We start from the raw sequence: 22,362 nt of genomic DNA on the forward strand, positions 1-22,362 counted from the left end.
TATCAGGCCTAGATATAGAGTCTGTGGATCATTCGGTATTTAAGTAACAATGTGTTTTTAAGGTCCTACTTTGGTGTATGGAGTGTCCAACAACATGGTTATATACATAATAGGGTTTTAACACCTTCTATGTCATAATAATAATAGGCAGTTATTCTTGCCATACTTCTTGACTGACTCTCAAATGATTCGTTCAGCGATTCATTCGTCTAATCCCCTCCTATCCGCTAGCCTAGTGTCATGTGGATGGTCAGATGGTGTAGTCTGTTGTGATTGGTCAAACGCGTTCAACATGGGCCTCAAGCGGAATGCCTATCATCATTACTGGATTACGGTTTACAGGTGGTTGGATGTTATTTACATAGAGATATAGATAGATAGTGTATAGATAGAAATGGTGGGGATTTTACCTTACCAGTTTTAGCCGGAGTCTGACGAAGATATATCTGAAGACGATAGTAGATAATAGATAGACGATATTAGATTGAACACTTAAAGTAGCCGAGTTCATAGCTAGATAAACAAACTGTAATACCCCAGAAATAACAGTACATGTTAACGTTAGCGTTATATGCATTAGCTAAACACAGACACTCTTTAAAAGAGCAGTTCACCCAAAAATGAACAATCTGTCATTAATACTCACCCTCAAGTTGTTCCAAATTTCTCCATAGTAGGAAACACGTCTTTAAAAATGTCTTTGTTCTGTTGAACACAGAAGAAGATATTTTAAAGAATGTAGGAAAGCAAACAGTTCTGGAACACTTTTGACTGGAAATGTTATTATTCCTACTATGGCAGGCAATGGCGGCCAAGAACTTAAGGATTCAAGGATTGTTTCAAACATCGTTCTCTGTGTTCATCAGAACTAAGACATGTATATGTTTATACAGATTTGGAACAATGATGGTGAGTACATTTTTAGGTGAACAGTTCCTGTAAGGAAAAGCAAACCTAAATTTACTTGTGATTGTAAATAAATCTATCTGTGTTATAAATGCTTTGATAGAGAGTGACAAGGATACAACAGGGGTCTTTTGTTTGCAATGGTAGCATTTCTGCTGTGTTCCCAGCTAATATGTATTGCCCGCAGTATGGGGCTTGTTTATGGAAGAATAGGCGATCGCAGTGTCTGTTGTGTGTTAGCTGCCGAAACGCTATTGTGCATTAAAGTTAGTGTTGCGGGACGCAGACATCATGGCAGGTAAAATAGCACCGCTATAACCACGCCAACTGCTTGCACAGCAGCCCCAGTTTTTTATTTAGAAGATTTGTTGTGCTGTATTTCCAAGTTCGCCCCTGAAATTCTAAGACTTCTTTCATTTTCATTTCTGCAAGCGTTCATTCAGACCTCTCTCACCGATGCTCTGTCAGTTCTTTGGAGAATTAAAGTTCAGAAGAAGAAAGTCATTGTTTTTGGCAGACATCTCCAAACATTAAACACTTCACAGCAACCCGAGTTAAGAGAGAGAGGGACACACACGCTCTGCCTCACTCTATGTAGAGCAATTCTTTCTTTCTCCCATACCACCTTCAAGTCTTTGCGATCTTTATTTGTCCGCCTGTTGTTTCTTTCTGATGTTTTCCCAGAATTCTTTGTGTCGTCTCTCTTTTAGCACCATACAATCTAAGCACCTGTTGCACCTTCTATGTTTGTAAAGATTTTCTCTCTTTCCTTCCAGTGATCTTCTTTCTCTTAGTTGCTTTCTTGGTGTCGATTGCCCAAGGCTCAGGTCTAGAGAACCAGATATACGAGCCATTAGGAGGCATGTCACATAGAGAAATTGGTCTGTCCAGATGTAATGCACATTGTTCTCCATTCTCCAATGTCACGTTTGAGTTATATACACTTCTCAGCCAAAGTAACCCATCATTCGTTGCGCTCAGAGTTGTAAAGCAGTCACTAGGTGTAGCGGTTCAGCACAATCAGTTCAGCCTCACACCCTTGATAATATTCTCTTTGACTTTTTTCTCTCTTTTTATCTTGGCAGGCATCTCTGTTTTGGAGTACCTGACACTTTGTGGCTGACTTTCTGCGGTCTCGCTGTCTATATTTCTTGTACCTTAACCTCCGCTTTTACTTTCCATCCGCTCTCTCGCTCAACTGCTTTTTTTCTGCATTTCATTCCTCGCGATCGACTGCCTTCGCACACACTGTCAGTTCTCATATTCTCTAAGAAAACGCTTCTATCTCAGTCTTTAAAATAGGGTAAAAACCATAAACTAATACATGATTACCGAGGCAAGGAGGGTGATGCAGTGTTTCCAATTCGATACGCCGTTCTATTCCCCTGTAATTTAACCAAACGTTTCTTGAACAGGCATCAGAGGCAGCTATTTACGTAATGCGGCGAACATAGGCACCTAGCATAATGGAACAAGGAACATGGTGGAAGGCTTACCTCATTTTTACTGTTGGGCTGGATTACATGCTATATTTGAATTTTAGGTTTTAAAGTGCATGAGCATATGGAGATGAAGTAATTGGTCAAGGGGGAACGTGGTGTAAGTGCCTGACTCATAATGGAAATCCCACCAGAACTTTAATCAGGAGAAGTGAAGCTGTTGAATTCTGGGAAATGTAGTGCAGGTTGGTGAGCTAATGTGAGATTTATGAAGTATGAGTCAGGAGCCAAATATGAGGATACAGGGGTCATGTGTCTATAAATTACAAATAAAAACAATAGGCTATTTTTGACTCAATTTCATAGAATTCCCTTATATTTTTCAAAATGATTTATTATGCAAATGAGCATCAGATTTGTAACCTGAATGTATTTGTTTACTTTTGATGGACACGCTATGCGTGTTTTATAGACGTGCCAGCATTTTATGTCTTAATGGTTTGTTTGAGAGCATGTTTGATGTGATATGAGCCACATTTAAAGATTGTGTAAACAACCTTACAAAATAGTCTCGTTGGAGCAGAAAATCACATTTGGGCCACTTTATGCTGCGGTGAGAACATACTGTACTGTTGTCGTAGTTAGCCAGACCTTTTTCTCTTTGAAGGAGCAGTTCACCAAAAAGAAAGATTTTGTCATCATTTTCTCACCCAAAATTTGTTCCAAATTTGTATAGATTTCTTTGTTCACAGAGAAAGATATTTGGAGGAATGCTTGTAACCAAACAGTTTATTGCCACCATTGACTTCCATAGTAGGACAAATTGGAATGGTAGTCAAAAGTGCACCAGAACTGATTGATTTCCTACATTCTTCAAAATATCTCCTTTTGATTTCTCCAGATCAAAAAAAATCATAAAGCAATTTTTCCTGCTATGGTAGTCAACGGTGGCTCAGAACTGGAACATTCTGTGTTCATCAGAACAACAGATTTTTCATTTAAGGTGAAATTTACCTTTAAGTGTTGACTGATATTTTGCTTCTATATTTTGAGCATATAGAGTAACTGCAGTCATCTCAAACCAAACTAAGCCATCACATTACACATGCACACTTAATCTGCCCTTTCCTGTAAATCTGTGTCAAGGGAAGGTCGAGAGTTCATATATAATCTGTCATATGTGCATGTATACATGATGTAGTGAATCAAGCTTTGTATACTAACCACTCCTATCTAATTCCTTTCGCTTCAAAGAAGCTTTTAGCGTGTTGTACAATCACAAGATAATCACTGTCTGTCTCTATCAACAGTTTATTGTAAGACCTGAGGGGATATTATCAATCAAAACAACATGTCACAGGACCTTAATAATGTGGCACAATAAAGCGTTGAGTCTAGATTGCAAGAATTTCTTGGAAGTAGAGCTGAGGAGGGCATAGTGTGAAGGATCAGTGCAGAGACAGTGTTTTGTTCCTCAAACGACTTGCCATGTTCACGTCTCTGGCCCAGTTGGAAAGCAAGTTGGTCACGGTTGAGGTTGTGTTGTGATGTCATGACAACAAGTCTGCTGTAGTGGCTGGATCGTACATGTCAAAGCCTGGAGCTCTGGTAGTCTAGCGGGACGTTTTACAACCTGGTTTTAGCACAATTTAAACCTCTAGAGCAGTTTTGTGAGGGATTTACTGAAAACTGTGTGATTGAATTTATCAGACAGGGTTCGAGGTATGAAACGATGAACCAGGGCCTATGTGAGGGAACTGGACAGAACTGTCACTCGCTCTTTGTACATTCATATACCGGTCAAAAGATTCACATTTATATATTTTTGTAAACAAAACTAAATACCGACATTTAAGCGCACACTTCTAGACAAAACCTTAATACAATGAGAAACATTTCACTTAAGTCTTCTTAAACTTTTGACAGTAACGGACATGTTTTTCTAACCATGAATACGTTTGCATTTGGTTTTCTTTGATGTTTTGTGTCAATATGTCAGTCATAGTAAAGTAAAGTCACTGGTTCAGAAATAAAAAAATCCTTAATAATGAGCTCTGAAAAAAGACGATGCACTTTATTTCAATGGTACTTATCAGTTTAACCATTTTTCTGGTTATTTCTCTGCAAGTGCTGAGAATGTTGTTAAAATGATTATGCAAATGTTCCTATAAAATTAGCATAATCCTCTATTACTCTTATGTTCTAGTGTCTTCTTAAATGATGAGATATCTGTGGTGCTCCGTATAGAACTAAAGGTTCTATACTGCCGTTAGAAAATCCTACTTGTCACCCAAATAAACACTGTCACTCCGAATCAACGTACCTTAAAGAGACATCGCGGCTGACAGGACTACAGCGAAAAAAACAACAGCGAAAGACTAACATAAACAAAACTGTCTTCGTTTTGTTTTTCGCCCTCACATATTGCAGCATCTTTTAAAACGTTCCGACACACAAATGCGCAAATGTCCTCAGGTGTTTCCGAACGTTGTTTTGACTCACTCACGAATGCCATTAGTTGTAATTGCTGACATTGCGGACTCATTTTCAGCATACGCATGAGAGAGCGCATAGCTAAGGCACAGAACAACATGCCGCCTGAGGGCTCGGTTTATCCCAAAGCCTCCATGCGTTCATTTAAGCCAATCTTTCGTTTGCGAGCGCACAACAATGAGAGTACATTGCTCAAATTAAAGAAGCTCGTTTAATGGGGAGGTTGAGCTCAGATTGTGCATTAAGCTGAAATTGAATTAGCTTCACCAGAGTCATTTCTTTTTCATTTGCGTTTAATAGGTAAATGCGCTATTGAGGACTAATATGTGTTTTTGTATGTGTATGTACACAAAGCTGCGTATCTGGAGCTTATGCTAGCTCAAACATTTAGTTAATGTAGGGGAGATGATTTCTTCGATCACAAATAAACCAGAGCGGTGACACGTACGCTTTTTGTGTTCTGCACATGCTCATTAGGGTTTTCTTTTGAGATTTGGTGTTTTAATTATTTGCATTATTATTTAGCTTTGAATAATATCTGTATATATTCATTAAAATGAGTTAAATAATCTGGGAACAGTACTTAATGTGGTTCCCACTTTAATGTGAAGACACATTAAACCTAAAAGCTAGAATTAAAAATAAATTAGCACCTTGTGTAGGTAAAAACTCCACTCCTGTAATTTTATGTAATTGAAAAGCAATAACATTATTACTTGTTTGGATTCAGATGTTATGAATTAATATTTATTTTTAATATTTAAGTGTTCTACAGTCACCCCCAGTCACAGGCACAATTTTAACAGCCTGACTAGTATTAAATTCAATATTATGATCTAGCAGTTTTCAGTTTAAGTGTAATTACGTCACAAAAAAATTTTTTTTATATAAAGTTATTAAAGATGTTTTTGAAGTAGTCTGTGAGTTATGTAAGAAAAATGATACAGTTGCTCACCTCCTGTTGAGTACTGAGTCATTATTAAGTGTTTTCAGACTATTTTGTTTAAAATGACTCATAATTTTTTCTGTATAGTGCATTATATGGCCGTTTTTAAAACACGTCTAGCGATAATCGTTGTAAGTGTGTTGTTATTTGCGTGTGTTGCAGTGAAAGAGGAGTGCATGTCAGACGAGGATGACAGGAGCAGAGACGCTTTGGTTGAGGAGATGCTTCAGCAAGGAGACACGGCCGTTATCTTCCCAGAGCCGCCGGACGATGAACCACGTCAGGGAACGCCAGAGACCAGCGGACATGATGAAAATGGTACACAAAATTGCGTACCTTACGAATTGTTAATACCACTTTTGAATACAGTAGGAAAAAGAGGTTTTGAGATTTCTGCATTTTCCTGCAACTGTATTGACATTTCATCGAAATGTGACACTCCGGGCCGACTTTACCTTGACCACTAGTGACACAGAAACTGCCATTTCTAATACACCTGTAACACCTGAGCAAATGTGCCATACCTGAGCTACTTTCTCACGTCCCTGTTGCCGTCTGATTGAGAGAGAGAGCAATTCACCTGACCGGAGGGAGAAGGTTAATAGATTACCTGTTAACAGGTAATATGTTACCTGCGTGAGACTTGGACCGAAACAAATCCAGGTGTCTTCTGTTTCCCATTTTAATGAGAAAAAAATCTGAAAGCACATCTATGTAGCAGGTGTTCTTAAGTCATGATTAATATTATGACAATATGTACGATAAGCATATCGTGCAGTTGTAAACAATCTATGAAGGTCTTTGAGTTTAATGTAGCAGCGTGCTCTTATTGTGATGGGATGTCTCATCAGCATTAGTGGCTTATTAGTATTCTGTTAATATTTACCATCGTATTGTCTCAGGGGTCTTATTCAGCCTTAACCGGATGATTTTTTTTCTTTTATTATGGCATTCATTGTTCATCCATGTAATTCTTCTTCTTGTTTTTATGGTAATTGTATGTGTAGCGGAGATTCTACTTTTTTAAGTATGTAATATGTATTTTTAACATTATTCATTACAAGTTATCCATAATAAGATTTTTTGTATTGGTTTTCCAATAATTTAAAAAAACATGTTAGCACACTTATTTGTTTTTCATATACATAAATAAATATAATGATAGTGTTTCAGATACAAGCTTTTTAAAAATTCATGATGTTTTGAGGAATTAAGTAAAACAGGCAAAAAGTCAGTTATAGAAGATTAAATTGCAAATCCAAATAAGCTCACTCTTCCTTCCTGTGTACATTTATAATAATCTTTTTCTTATCTCTGTCACTGTCTCTTTTCAAGGCACGCCAGACTCGTTTTCTCAGCTCCTCACCTGTCCGTATTGCTCTCGTGGCTACAAGCGTTACACCTCGCTGAAAGAACACATTAAATACAGACACGAGAAGAGCGAGGACAACTTCAGCTGCTCTCTGTGCAGCTACACCTTCGCCTACCGCACACAGCTAGACAGACACATGACCGCACACAAAGCTGGACGAGAGCAGGTAAACTATTGTGTAAATTGTTAAAAGATTTTTTAATGATTAAAAGTTTATATGAATTGTATTAACTTAGTATCATTTAGATCGTTGGACTGAAATTTTGTTTGCTTAAATATAACTAATGCAAAGTTCTCATAACCAAATTGGAAACGCTATTTTTTATATTTGTATTTTTTTATATAAAGATTTTTGAAAAAAGAAACTATAAACTAAACTGAAAATGCTTCTATTTAAGACATGGCTCACAAAACTTGAAGGGCAGTTCCCTGTGTTACTGAGAGCTATAAACTACATTTTAAAGTATATATTATATTAAATTATTCAATGTTGACATTTAAAAACAATTTAAGTTTAAATTCTTTTTTATTTTATAATTTTTCATATAATGGAATAAAAAATTATCCACTTTCTGTCAAGTTATTATTTTACAGAAAATTAACAGCAGCACAGTTTAACCCACTTGAGTTTAACACAGACATCCTCTCTGTCATTCTTTAGCGACATGTTACTCAGTCAGGTGGAGGAGGGAATCGAAAGTTTAAATGCACTGAATGTGGCAAAGCCTTCAAGTACAAACACCACCTGAAAGAACACCTGCGCATCCACAGCGGTGAGAACTGCCTGAAGTTTGCTAGTTCGTATGTTGCCGTGTGTGTGCGTTTGTTTGCAAGCATGCATGTGTATGCAATCCTGCACTTCTTTGTACAATTTGCAGGGCAAACCTATCTTAAAATACTTCAAATACTTAATGTCTGGGCTTGTTAAGACAGTTTAGTTTGCCTTTTAAATATGGCAGTGTTTTGGTTGGCTTTATTGTTTGAAAAGAATTGTCATATTTTTTATTATTAGCAGCATGAAAGGTGACTTTAACCTTTGAAGTGTCTTTTTTAATGACTTGAAGATGGTTCCCCAACCATTCTTTTGATCATCACATATCTGCAACAAACAACTGTCACCAACAGTTGAAGCAGAGTTGAAGAACTTATGTGTAAAGTATCTGCTTTCTGATTTTTTTAATTGTGTGTGTTATGTAGGAGAAAAGCCTTACGAATGCTCCAACTGCAAGAAGCGTTTCTCTCATTCTGGCTCCTACAGTTCTCACATCAGCAGTAAGAAGTGCATTGGTCTTATCTCAGTGAACGGACGACCGCGGCCCACTCCCGCCGCTGGGCTGGCAAAAACCCCACAGTGCTCTTCCCCGTCTCTGCCCACCTCCTCCCCTACAGCACGTGCCCAAGTCCGAGACAAGCTGGACAACAGCAAACCCCTTCAGGAGCAGCTTCCCTTGACGCAGATCAAGTCTGAGCCACTAGACTACGAGTACAAGCCTGTGGTGGTAGCTCCATCTACAAGGGGGGTGAATGGCTTGTTCCAGGGCGGGGCCACAGCCCCCCTTCAGGGTGCCGTGCAGGCTGTCGTGCTGCCAACAGTTGGCCTGGTCTCCCCAATCAGCATCAACCTGGGGGACCTGCAGAACATGCTGAAGATGGCGGTGGATGGGAACATCATTAGGCAAGTGCTGGAAAGCACGCAAGCCAAGGGTCAGCAAACAGGGATTGTTGGAGCGGGAGGAGTGAGTATTGCTCAGACACCACAGCAAGTCATCCAAGCCATTAGTCTTCCCATCCTTGATCAGGATGGCAATGCCAAGATCATCATCAACTACAGCATAGACCCTTCACAGGCCCAAGTAGTCCTGCAGAGTCCCAAGAAGGAAACTTTGGGATCAAACTCTGAGGGCAAGGGTCAGAAGCTGCCAGAGGACCTGACAGTTAAGACAAATAGGGACAAAACCACCATCGCTGTGGAAGAAAAGAGTGTGTCAAACAACAACAACAATAAGCACTGTGGTAAAGATGGACAGAGAGTCAATGGGAAAAGTCTTGAGGGAAAGGACTTAGAGGAAGGACTGTGTCCTGGTCAGCCTCCGCTAAAGAACCTTCTTTCCTTGCTTAAGGCTTACTTTGCCTTAAATAATGAGCCTACAAAGGAGGAGCTGGCTAAGATCTCTGAATCCGTCAGTCTTCCAGCAGAGGTGGTGAAGAAGTGGTTTGTGAAGATGCAGCTTGGACAAATATCTGTAGACCCCTCTTCACCACTGGCTGAAGATACGCAAAACAGTCCTGATGAATTAGATGGGACTAATTGTGTTTCACCCAGACTAGAGGCAGATGAGCAAATGAACACAGAAGAGCCAGAGGATACGGAATGCTGTAGCCCAACTGAGGGCACAGCAGCTGGGATAAATGGAGTCGAGAGCGCCCCTACATCCCCTTCACCACTAAACCTATCTGCCGACGGTCCCGTCCCAGCCAGGACTAATGAGGAAGGCGAGGGACCTCTCGACCTATCGCTACCAAAATCCGCCGCTACAGCTACCGTAGCTAGCGGTCACGCTAACACTGTTTACTCGGCTCAAGAGGAGCCGCTGAATTTGACTTGCACAAAGAAGGAAGCGCTCAGCAATGCAATCACCAATGCTACCATATACGCCAGCCAATCAAGTGCCAATCCCATAAACATCGTGACCACTCAACTGCCCACGCTAGTGGCTATAACTGACCAGGGACAAGGGCAATGTCTACGTGCACTTACCACCACTAACCAGACCATCCTGATCCCTCAGCTAGCCTACAGTTACACCACTACATCCTCCAGCCCAGCAGGGAGCGAGACACTGCATCAGAATATACTGCAGGTCAATGGCGTCAAGGTGAGGATGCATGTTCATTTGAAAGTTTAATGTGTTTCCTATTATAGCAGATCGATTCCTGGCCTTCATACACTTAATAAATCTCAGGTTATTGAAATAAATTGATTTGTATTTTATTTCGTTGCGTGTGTAGGAGGAAAAACAGGAGATTGGGTCAGAAGTCACGTCAACGTTGGAAGAACAAACAGATTCAGACTCAGGGCCTACGAGGAAGAAGATGAAAAGGACGGAAAGTGGTCTCTACGCCTGCGACCTGTGTGACAAAATCTTCCAGAAGAGCAGTTCACTGCTCCGCCATAAATACGAACACACAGGTACTTTAAAAGTTAGAAAATAGGCAGTTTCTAAGCTGGTTTTTAACGCTCCCTCATCAGTAAGCTGCCGGGCATTAACAGAAATATGATTTGAAGGGGAAATTATGACCGAGTACATTGTATTGCAGCAATTTTACCTATTACATGGCGAGCAGAAGAGAATTTTGAGTTCCAACCGCTGTTAAATTACACGTGCTGGAGGGTGCGGTAACTTATTTTCCCTCATCCGCTGGCCAAATACATTACCTTCTCACACCAAACCCAAGCTGTTGCATCAGTCCTCTGTTAGTAATTTACACTCCACCTCTCTTTTCTGCTCAAAAAACAAGAGAAAGCCAAGAGACGGTCACCTCTCACCGTTAAGATACCTGGCTACAAGCGAGCAGCGCTCATCCAAATAACAAAACTGCACCCTGAATCTTTTCTCTTGCTCTCCTCTGAAGCCGCAGTTTATGAACTTGCAGCCCTCTGTGGAACTGGCTTGTCTTGCGCCACAGCTTGTTTTGATTCATTGTTTGGTCTTATTATCCATGGATACATAACAACATGTAATGCAATTCTTAATGCTTGAAAGATCCAGGGGTGAAGGTTGGGTGTGGGGGATTTCTAGCGGTGAGTTTGGAAATGACAGGAATGTTTCTTGTAACTGGGAAACTTCATGATTTTGTGACAGCGGGGGTTTAGTGCATGGAGTTCGGAGAATTTCACTTAAACAAGGGAGGAATGGGATTTAAGGAAGTGTAGTCCGTATTTCAAACTAAATAAATAATAACATTAATACAATTAATATTTATTTACCTAATAATATTTGAACAAAATGATTTCCTAGGGGTAAAGTAACTTGAGAAGTGGTGCTATGTATGTTTCCGAATTGTTCAGAAAGTATCTAAAGTGGGATAGATGAGACGCTGTGGAAGGTGTATTAAAGGCAACATTCACCATTTTTATTCCTCCTGATGTTATCAATAACCTCTATATGACTCTTTGATCAGTGGAACACAAAAGAAGATATTGTGAGAAATGTCTCTGTAGTTTTGTGACTATACAATGGAAGTCAATTGGGGTCAATGTTGTTCGGTTACCAGCGTTCTTCAAAATATCTTCTTTTGTGTTCTGCGTAAGAAAGAAAGTCATACAGGTTTGAAATAGCACGAGGATGAGTAAATACTGAAATAATGATAATTTTTGGGTGAACTATCCCTTAAATTAATGTATATAAAGTCAATTGCTTATCCCATAAAATCTATTTTTGTTTAGGTTAAATCTGTATTATTGTGTTTGTCGTTTAATATACACAAGATCATAAGGATAATAAAAAAAAACTGAAAATAAGGAAGTACTCTGAAATAATTCCTAATAGATCAACATTTCTCTCCTGCAGGTAAGAGGCCTCATGAATGTGGGATCTGCAGCAAGGCCTTCAAACACAAGCACCACCTGATCGAGCACCTGCGCCTGCACTCCGGAGAAAAGCCCTACCAGTGTGACAAATGCGGCAAACGCTTCTCTCACTCCGGCTCCTACTCACAACACATGAACCACCGTTACTCCTACTGTAAGAAAGAAGCTCAGGGTCAAGGGCTGAGCCAGGGGGTCGAGGAAGAGGACAACCCCGGCGAAGAGCAGCCCCAGATGGGCAGCGCGGCGACCTCGCCCCCCTCCCAACTGGACTCGGACGAGCGAGGGAGCAGTACCAGAGAAGATGAGAGCGAGGAAGAGGATGAGATAGGTTCGGGGAGTATAGTGGACGAAGATGAGATTCAGGTAGTAAAGATTGGAGAGGAAGGAGGTGAGGATGACCAGGGAACAGATGAAGAGAGGATGGAGGAAATGGAACAAGAGGAGGTTGGGGAAGATGGCGAGAAGGAGGTGCCAGATGGAGGTGAGAGGGAGGAAATGGACAGCGAGGAGCCCGAAGGAGATCAAGATGGACAGATGCTGAAGGTCGTGGTAATGCAGGATGAATGTGAGGAGGAGAACGAAGATGAAGAACAACCTGTTGAAGCCATGGACACGGGAACTCACGAACACGTGAAGGAGATGACAGAAAGTGTTGAGGAGAACCTGACCGATGAGAAAAACAGTGAAAATGAAGGAAAAACACCCACTATGAATGGAGAGGTGAAATGAAGGAAGCCACAACTGTGTTTTTATGATTCCTTATTTACTAATTTGAAGGAACAAAAAGACAAATTTTTGCTCTCTGCAGAAGTTTCTCTCTCGGACTGAGAACTGACTGTGTGTTACTGATAGAAGAGGAGTCGAGAGAGACGGAGAGAAAAGAAGAGAGCGTGTTAGCTCTACGCTGCATTTAAGCCCACTACTGTGTATAAAACCCCCAGGTGTGCCTGATAAATACAAAATAGTAACTTTTCCACATAAAGATGATTTTCAGTGTTTAAGTAAGGTTTGTATAAATGCAGTTTAACGAAAAAAGAAAAAAAAAGAAAATGACGCATATATGGACTGAAAGCTAGACATGTTTTGGCTAATAATGTTTTATTACTAAAACGCCTTGGGTCAATTTCTTTATCAGTATTACTAATTTTTGTCACTCTCGGTTTACCCTTCAAAGTTGTACAGCTGGGAGAGATAGATTTCTATACGTTTTTATTGCCAATGAACAAAACTCAGTATTTTCTTGCATTTGAAGGAAACTAATACTGTGCACTACCATATTCCCAGTTTACATATGGGACACCTATGTGGGCCTTGTGTTGTTTAATGTCTACCTTCCAGTATTAGCAGCCCAGACTATACCCATTGCCACGCTGGCGCTCGCTGGCACAACATTTCGTTTCAAGGTGAAGCCTTAAATGTAAAAAGATTAATGTGGTTACGGTGGGGGTGGCGGGGCTGGCCAAGAAGTCCAAATGAATTTTTAAAAGCCAAGAGATCAGAGATAAACCTTAGTATTCCCGGACGGTTGTCGCTAATCGTGTGTATCAGGTGATCAACGCCTTTCCCCGCCCATCCATCCACCTTTATGCAAAAACATGCATGTTGGAAGTGCCATTGAACAGTGCTGTGCCGTTGCTGTGATGCTGTTGCTAGGCAGCATACTCACGCGTTGGGCTCATGCTGTCTTCGTTTTTCGGTAGCAAAATTTTGGAACCCTGCATCTTAACCACTAGTCCTGACTACAGGACAAGACTGCCTCTTTTTTGATCAATCAATCTTGTAAAAGGACTACACTGCATCAAGAATTCAGGAGAGACGATCAATGAACAAAAAAGGAGAAAAAAGATGTTCTTTTCCCCTGTTTGGTGCACTTGTTTATCTTGTTATCTTTAGCTGCACGACACTTTTTCTTCAGGTAACAAATGTAGGCAGATGTGATCAATGAAGAATTCACTTAGTGTATTTCGTTTTTTATTTCGTTCCTTTTTACCTGTCAGTATTAATTTCTGTCTCGTTTGTATTGAAGTTGTTTTGTTGTGAATGTTGCATAAGGTTTTGTTTTCAGTAAAGGCAGTATTACCCTCCCATCCCTCACCAGTATAACTTTACATTTTTAGTTTTAGAGACCTTTTTATATTTATGTGTCTTATTTTTGTATTTTCTTTATGGTTATTTATTACACTATGTAGTGTACAATACTGTAGTTTGTATTAATACAATAATATATTTTAGTATGAAGAATAATTTCGAAGAGAAATTAATTCAAAGCTGGAGAAGAAACTCTAGCGTTTCAAAGTGTTTTAAAACAGAAAAAGTATTATTTTCAGATTTTCAAAATGCATTGTTTAAAAGAAAAGAAATGCCCTAAAGTACATCCGAACTGTTACCTTCTTCACATCATTCACTTTAATGTTACTGTCTTTTACCCCACTATACTTTGAAGCTACTGAACTTCTGAGATCTAACTGTATGCTATACACGCATGAGTCTTTGCTGTTGTATCGAAAAATTGTCCTTAACCATGAACTGTGCTGCCCTTTTAACAAAGCCAAAACATCATAAATGTTTGTTTGTTTTTTTATTTTTGGTTGTGCCAATTTATAACTCTTTGTCTACATCAAGGCAACAAAGTCTTTTATATGTCCCTGTTTTAACCCTTTTTAGTGCTAGCTTTTGTTTGATTATTTTGTTTTGTTTTTAATGATTCCCCATCTCACAATAAAAAAGTTTTAAGAATTCAACATGGAGCTTTATGGTTGGTTTACAATCCTCCTTTTACAAGAAAAAGTAACGGATCGTTTTGTTGAATATGGTTCAAAAGTGTGTGGACTTGTACACCTCATGAAAACAGTCATACTCATTTATTAGGATTGGGTTGCTTTGCAGGTTTTTGGACGGCCTGCATGAATTATTAATGCAGCAAATTATAAATCTATGATCTGACTGAAGTCAGAAAATGTGACGCTTGCTCTGCTGTATGGAAAATAGACAGTATGTGTGCATCAAACTAAAGCAAAAACGAAACGATTTTTCCACTTTGATCTTTAGATGCTTTATATTTAAATGCACTTCAAATATACAGCTTTCATGCAAGTGTTTCAACAGGTTCGGAATACTCAACTCGATACTCATCTGCTGTGTGTTTATCCTCAATTATTTGGAATACAGGTTGGAAGCTTGTTTATACAGTGAAATGAAAGCTGTGTTTCCAGCAGTAGCTGAAAGCTGATGAAGAGCACAGGTACAAGCCAAAAGCGTGAGCAGGAACTGAGAACAGAACATCCCCTGGGAAATTTAGTGGATAGCACAATCAAACACAAATAGACTACATCTGTGCTCAAAACATTACCTTGTACTTTAATGTCATGTCCATTTACTTAAAAGCTGACTTTTATGTGTGGGGATAAAAATGTGGGTTTAACGGTGTGTTTGGAGAGATTTGCTTTTTTGAAATTAATGTACATTAAGTCCAAAATCCCTACCTATTTATTTTTTATCTGGATTGTTTAAACACACTTTAGTTTGCTTTACAGGTTATACAGTGCGTCTCTGTAACAGTTGTTGTAAAATACAAAATTTAATAGTGGGCAGTTTATTTTCGGATAGTTTTATTATTTTCTTAATGATCTGCATTGGCAGAACTAAGTTGTTGTCACATAAATGTATGATTTTCCCCCCGTCAAATGTGCAAATTACCAACTAGCAAAACAATAAGCCAAGCCGCTAAGTTTAGTTTAATAAAGATAACTGATTGAACTGAGGAATGAATGAATGAAGCATTTATATAGCGCTTTATTGTGTGTTGCTGTACACCCAAAACCCTTTACAATCATATGAGGGGGTCTCTCCTCACCCACCACCAGTGTGCAGCATCCACTTGGATGATGGGACGGCAGCCACAGTACAACGGCAATAAACATTTTTTATTATTAAATATTTTGTATCTGTTTACTTAATATATTTTAAGATTTAAGTGTGTCATTACAGTGATCTCTTGTGACAAAGAAGTATATATATCCCCTGAAACAGCTAACTTTAATAGCTTATGTTGCTACTGTCTATGAGGACACAATTATTATCAGGCAACCCAATAACCTACAATTGTTTGTACCTCAAAAAATCCAATTACTTTTCATTGTGACTGCTTCTGTTTAGTTGCATAGCTTGGCTTGGGTGATAGCCAACAAAATATTGTCTCTGTAAATGATCTTTTAAACATTGCCATGATAAACAACAGTGTTTCTTGTTAGAAACGTGAATATTTATAAAAATTAAATATACAAATATGTAACACAGCAGCAGTCCATCTGAAGACCTCAACCTGTTATTTTAATCCCAGCATGATGCAGTTACACACCTCTGATGCCGCGGACGAATCGGACCACAAATTTCTGATGTTTATTTAAGGCAGTGCCCTCCAATTTTCCCTCTAATGAGACTCTAATCATTTGCACGTGCACACTGCTGCACCTGCTTCTCATTCTGTTATGATTACAGTACAGGTTAAGTAACATGTTTCGCTTGTGGAAATATCATTGCTGTTTATTTAACCAGCACAAATGAGAGCAAAACGTAACCCAACCTTCTCTGACATCACCTATCCAAACCAATTCTGAACTAATGTGTAAATACACAATGCTGGTGAATAACACATACTATAACATACATACATACACATAGGCAGAAGTACAGGCACATTAATATAGATGGATCTAAACAACAAGCACCTATTACAGTAAAATGATGTTGCAAACTTGTTACCAATATGCCAGTAATACAATCCTCTGTTGGAGACTGTAAGATAAGACATAAACAATATAATCACTGTAATACAAGCTGACTCAATGTATAAAAATCATGCTGAGTCAAAATGATAAAGAATAGATTTCTATCTTAAGTTCCATCTTAAATCGTGCTTTTCATATACTAAATAATCCAATATCCCTTCCAAATACTTTACTTAAGCAATCACATTAGAAGCAAAATTGCAAAAGCTAATAATATATATATATATATATAATACGTTTTCCAAGAATATTTCTACAAACAAGTTTTTCATAAAAGCAAATATGTTTCCTGTTTTAAGCAAACAACCTAACAATTTTTATTTGGGTTTTATGCTTATTTAAATTTTCAGATAGGATATTTGAGATCATTTTGCTCTCAAATAAATTCACCTCACTCTGTTATCCAAGGGTGTTTATACTTTGTTTTACTATAAAATGACCGAACATGGGGTCATGTTGGATGAGCATCCTCAAGTGAAATGAAGCTTTGATGTTAAGAGATGACAGCCTTTGTCCCCAGCATCCCTTGAGTCACAGCTGCTGATCTCTAATGATGAGGTCAAAGACGTATTTAACTTAGAATCTCTACAAAAAAATTTAACATGTAGTCAGTGCTTTAAATTAACATTAGCCAAAAAAACAAATTCATGAGAATTTAAACTGTGAAAGAGAGAAAGAGAAAGAGAGAGAGAGAGAGAGAGAGAGAGAGAGAGAGAAAGAGAGGGATTTTTACTCCAAGCCAGATGGCTGAGGGTACAAAAATCAATTAGATCTCCACTTTAGTAGCAGGGGGAATTTATCCGGGTGGCGACCCCAGCATCCCCCCTCAAGCCTGAGTAACAGAGGCCTGGATCTCTCATTCTGCCTCATCACCTCAGGTCTAACCCACTTCACTCTGCTCTATACACACTAACTTCATTACACGAGCAGGGGATGGGCGAGAGAGGTAGAAATAGGGCACAGTGGTGCATATCTTGAACCGCACGAATCACCAGAGCTCCTCTTAACATAACTGAATTGCACGGGCATGCTTTAGAGAGGGAGGTAATAAGAGAACATCAAAACGGATTTATTTCAGACTGGTAACGCTTGCCAGCTCTGCTCTGGAGGAGAGAAAGAGAGGAGAAATAGAGTGTAGGTGGATTCTGGGAGATAATACTGTGCAATAAAGAGAAATAAGATGACATTAGGATGGTGTCAAAGCGGAAAAACAGGATAAAAACATGATCTTCGTTACACCCTAGTGTTCACATTACAACATTACAACAGAATGACTTTATGGACTAAAGAAAATGTTTGACATAAACTTGTGGATCCTGTGTGGAGCATATTCTTAAAAAGAGAAACAATGCTGTTTTTTCTCTGTTCATCAGTTTAGTTTTTTAACAATTTTCTATGAGATCTGCTAATGTTACTAAATAAACATATAAATAAAAAACAGAAAGCCAGAACGGATAATTTAGCCAAATTTAAAGGGATAGTTCACCCAAAAATTTTAATTCGGTCATCATTTACTCACATTTAGGTTGTTGCAAATCTGTGTAAATTTCTGCAGAACACAAAGGAAGATATTTAGAAGAATGTCAGTAACCAAACAGCTATCACCCCCCATTTACCGCCAAATATCCGTAAAGAAAATGGGAGACAATGGAGGATGATGACAAAATTATGACAGAATTTTCATTTTTGGGTGAACTCTCCCTTTAAGGTGACATACAATAAGGGTTACTGATAACTATAGTTAGGGAAAAAGATATTGCTTTGTAGTATTATCACAAAAAATCTATATTATTATAATAAAATCTAACAAGTTTAATATTAATCAAATGAAATAAAACAAACATAGTTTTGTTTTGAACTATGAATAAAAGGAAGAACGAATCAACCAACCTATAAATCAACCAATGGATAATCTGCATTCAAGACACCTCGGATTTTGGATATTTCCTACCAAAAACATGGAAGTAGAGTCTGGATTTAAAACATTATTTGCAGGGATTATTTACGGGTTGAAGTAGGACATTTTTAAAACAAATAAAACAAGCATATTTAACAAATGCTGATGTTATGCTTAACATAAACATAAAACATAACAATGCATTTGTTAAATGATATTGTATGATAATGTAGGAATTCTCTAAAATTGCTAAATGGTTGAATGCGTTTTTTTTGTTGTATATTTGGTTCTCTCAAGTTAAAGGAAGCTCATAAAAAATGCCATTGGAAAATTATGAATCCCTCCAATTTAAAAACAATTGAGCACCCCTCCTGTTCTCCATAAAAGTCCTGATGGGAATGTAAATCTGCAAGGACTTTTCCCGACGGGAATGCTGCACGTATGCACAGACAACAATCTAATTGATGACTCTGAAGCAAGAAGCTGCTGTACCCGTGATCATAAATCATAAGATGTGTGTGATCCTGAGGTAAACTCAGAGGAGCAGCAGTCAAAACACCACCACCAGCAACCCTTCATTTATCACACACACGCATCAAGCCTATGATTTCACAAGCCTTAATTAAAAAGCACACAGGACTATTTATAAGTGTGAACGTCACTTAGTAGCACTAATAAGAGTGTTGGTTGTAGAAACACATATTATTAAGCCTTTGGGGAAGCGGAGGCTCTGCTAGTAGGCACACATGCTAATAAGATGCTGACGGGGTCTAACGTCACTTTGAGGGCTCGAGCGGGATTATTAACACCGTAAAAGACCCACCGCACGAGGGACATCGAGCCAAAACCAGAATCTGGAGACAAACTAATTAACGGGCGGAGAGGGACCGAGTCACGAGAGACCAGTGAAGAGAGGCACTGCTTTTAAATTACTGTCGATCTTGTTCACAAGATGCCTCGGTGCATTTTGCTAAGGATATGGTTGAGCTGACACACGTCAGATATATAAAGCTGTAGTCTTCAATATTTCCACTCAAACTCTCGTCTTACTTTTTTTCTCTTAATGGAACAGTAGGCCTACACCATACTGACTTTCTACGTTTTTATTAGGGCCCGTTTACACGAGGCCGTTTTCAAGTGAAAGCGCAAAACAACGTGTGCAATTTGGCTGTCTGTTTACACGGAAACGGCGTTTTAGGTGACGATAACGCAAACTTTTGAGTGCAAGTTTTTGAAAACCACGGCGTTCTCATTTCCGTGTAAACCACGAAGTACGCAAGAATGAGAAAACGACATTGTGCGCATGCGTATTAGATGTGGGGGTGTGGTATGCTACGTGTACACCCAAACACAACGAAGAAGAAACAAATACAACAATGGCGGATTACATGGGTTTTTTGTGCAGCTCAATAGTTTGTTAACACTTCTCCAGCAAAGTGTAGATTTACTACACCAGTGCTTTTGGATCAGACCCGGAGGACGAGTAGATGGTGGGAAGTCCGCCTTCCAATAAACCATCAATCAATCGTCAGGGACTCTGGTATTTTTGCTTTACAAAGTGATGTCGCCAACTACTGGCATGGAATGCGTAAAACAGCGTTTTAGTCATTTTTGCGGTTCTGTGTAACCGCAGATTGTTTTGATAACGTTGTCGTGTGTACGTGAAACCTTTTCTGTGTTTCATCGTGTAAACGTGGCCTTAGTCCTCATAAATTATTCAGTAAATAGCCCACCAAATCTATCCGTTTATTTTGGCTACATCATACGAAAAATAACCTATTTGTAAAACTTTGAGTTTCTGTGAGGTCCGGTTGCAATATATTGATGTGAGGAACCAAATAAAAACGTTTTCATATAATAACATTTTGGTGAAGTCTTTTTTAGTAAAGAGACAATTGATACATGAAAGAGGGATTGTGGGATCGGGACATGACCTGGGTCAGTCCCTTTAAGCTCTGAAATAAAAACAAAAATTAGGTCATACACATTATTTTTATGTGTGTAACTGCGTCATTTATTCAGCGAGTCAAATCCAGTGAATGAAATTTAGTGGCATCTAGAGGTAAGATTACGAATTGCAACTAAAGGCTCACTCCATCGCTCACCCCTCCAATACATTCGAAGCCGGACTAAGATTTGTCACGTTTTCACTTCTTTGCTGAAGGAGATAATGTATTTACGACAATCGTTCAGTAGAGCAGTTTGTCTGTCAAGGGCTACTGTAGAAACAACATGTTGAATTCCATGCAAGGGGATCCACGGTGTAAGTAGAAAGAAATTGCTCATTCTAAAGTAATAAAAACATAAGGCTTCATTATGTTAGGTCTTTATACACATGTAAAGACAATATGTATATTATATTGCATTTCTACATTTCAGAAATGTAAATTTCTGTCAACAGAACCTCAAAAAATTACACATCGCAATCGGACCTAAAAATAACCGACTTTTGTATCATTCAGGCTTGATTAGAGTCATCTCAAAAGAAAGATTTTGAGTACATAAAGTTTGAGATTTGACTATTTTGCACCTTTCATGTTCCAAAAAAAGAGGAAAAAGTGAATCACACAGGTTTAAAACAACATTAGTGACATTCATTTGAATTCATTTCACCTGTCCCTTTAAGACATTTCTGTTCTGTATTGTATGGTGTGATTGTGAGAGTCATGCTTATAAACTGTATGTGCTCACGCTGGCTTCTAGATAAAAGTGTGTGCAGATTCTTCAGGTGTACCCTTCTGCAAAATTTACAAGCTCTTAGTGCCGGGTCCGATGATGGAGTACGGATAAACCAATCACGTTTCACCCAGGATGAGTAAATGGACATGCAGAAGGGTCCATTATCTGTCAGGCTTGCGTGATACAGCAGCTCTATATTTACGGCCAACCTAATGGGGTTGATTGTATTAGTGCACGAAGGGGGGGAACAGCCCTATGCAGACATAGTATTTCCACGTTTCTGCAATTACCTTATGTAAATCTGAACGCGGGCAACTATTTAAAATGCATTGAATTTCCCAACGCAAAACCATCAAGTCCAACCATGCGAACTTCATTAATACTAAAGCAGAGGCTGATAACATTTCTTCTAGTACTTCTATGATTACTGTAGGCAAAGCATAGGTGTGTTTAGGGTTTATTTTGAATGATACTTGAGATTATATTAGCAAAGTCGATTTAAATGGAGCATTTAAGCATGAAGCTTAGATTCGATAGAGAGCTCTACTATATAAAAGAGCTTAAGGAATGACTACAGTTTAAGATGAAAAGGGCCACAAATATGCTAAGCCATTTAGGGCAAAGAAATATATTTCTCTATTATCTTAGCAATAGTGTTCTTTTGATAACATGAAATCTGTTATTGTCGCATTGTATCATTTCATCTGTATGCGAATAAGTGAAATCGACAAATGTCTTTTAGTTTGTTCAACATGCCTATAAATGTCATGCAGGCGACATACTGTAAAAAGAGATTTACAGCCTACAAATTATGTTTACATTTATATGAAGACCTATAAAAGTAGTTACACTGTCAAATAAAACAATTTCATGTGCTCACAACATCCATGCAAATATCATTTCCAAGCCATCTCGCTAGTAAAGACGTGATTGGATTTTAGGAAATCTGGTTTGATCATCTGAAGCTGGGTTTGGCTGAAGTGCTTTTTAGTTTGTGAGAGCAGTTCCATTACACAGCTGCAAATGAGCGAAACGTTTCCACGTGTGTTTTAATAAACTCTATTACTCTGTTCGGGTGGAGCTCCAGAACAGGAATGACAATGGGTCTAAGTTTATGAAAGCACATTCAGCCACACTTTCGGTGGGGGTCTGTCACCTGTATCGACCAAATAAAGTGCAAAGGAGTGTGGAAGATGCAACAGTGTTTCTTTCTGTAAATGACATGCAGAGGAACATGAAGAGTCATGAATGT

General features: G+C 38.7%; 1 protein-coding gene across 1 annotated transcript in view; it reads left to right on the forward strand.

The window, feature by feature from the left end:
* zeb1b (zinc finger E-box binding homeobox 1b) overlaps positions 1-14,488 on the forward strand; it is a 50,869-nt gene extending 36,381 nt beyond the window's left edge. Inside the window, exons 3-8 of the mRNA XM_056771531.1 lie at positions 5,947-6,102; positions 7,120-7,322; positions 7,818-7,929; positions 8,354-10,032; positions 10,166-10,346; positions 11,728-14,488. Coding sequence (XP_056627509.1) covers positions 5,947-6,102; positions 7,120-7,322; positions 7,818-7,929; positions 8,354-10,032; positions 10,166-10,346; positions 11,728-12,476 — 3,080 coding nt within the window. The 3' untranslated portion in view covers positions 12,477-14,488. The remainder of the gene's footprint in view (positions 1-5,946; positions 6,103-7,119; positions 7,323-7,817; positions 7,930-8,353; positions 10,033-10,165; positions 10,347-11,727) is intronic.
* Positions 14,489-22,362: the final 7,874 nt, after the last annotated feature.

This window comes from Triplophysa dalaica, chromosome 17 (assembly GCF_015846415.1).
Source record: "Triplophysa dalaica isolate WHDGS20190420 chromosome 17, ASM1584641v1, whole genome shotgun sequence".
In the NCBI taxonomy this organism is placed as follows: Eukaryota; Metazoa; Chordata; class Actinopteri; order Cypriniformes; family Nemacheilidae; genus Triplophysa; species Triplophysa dalaica.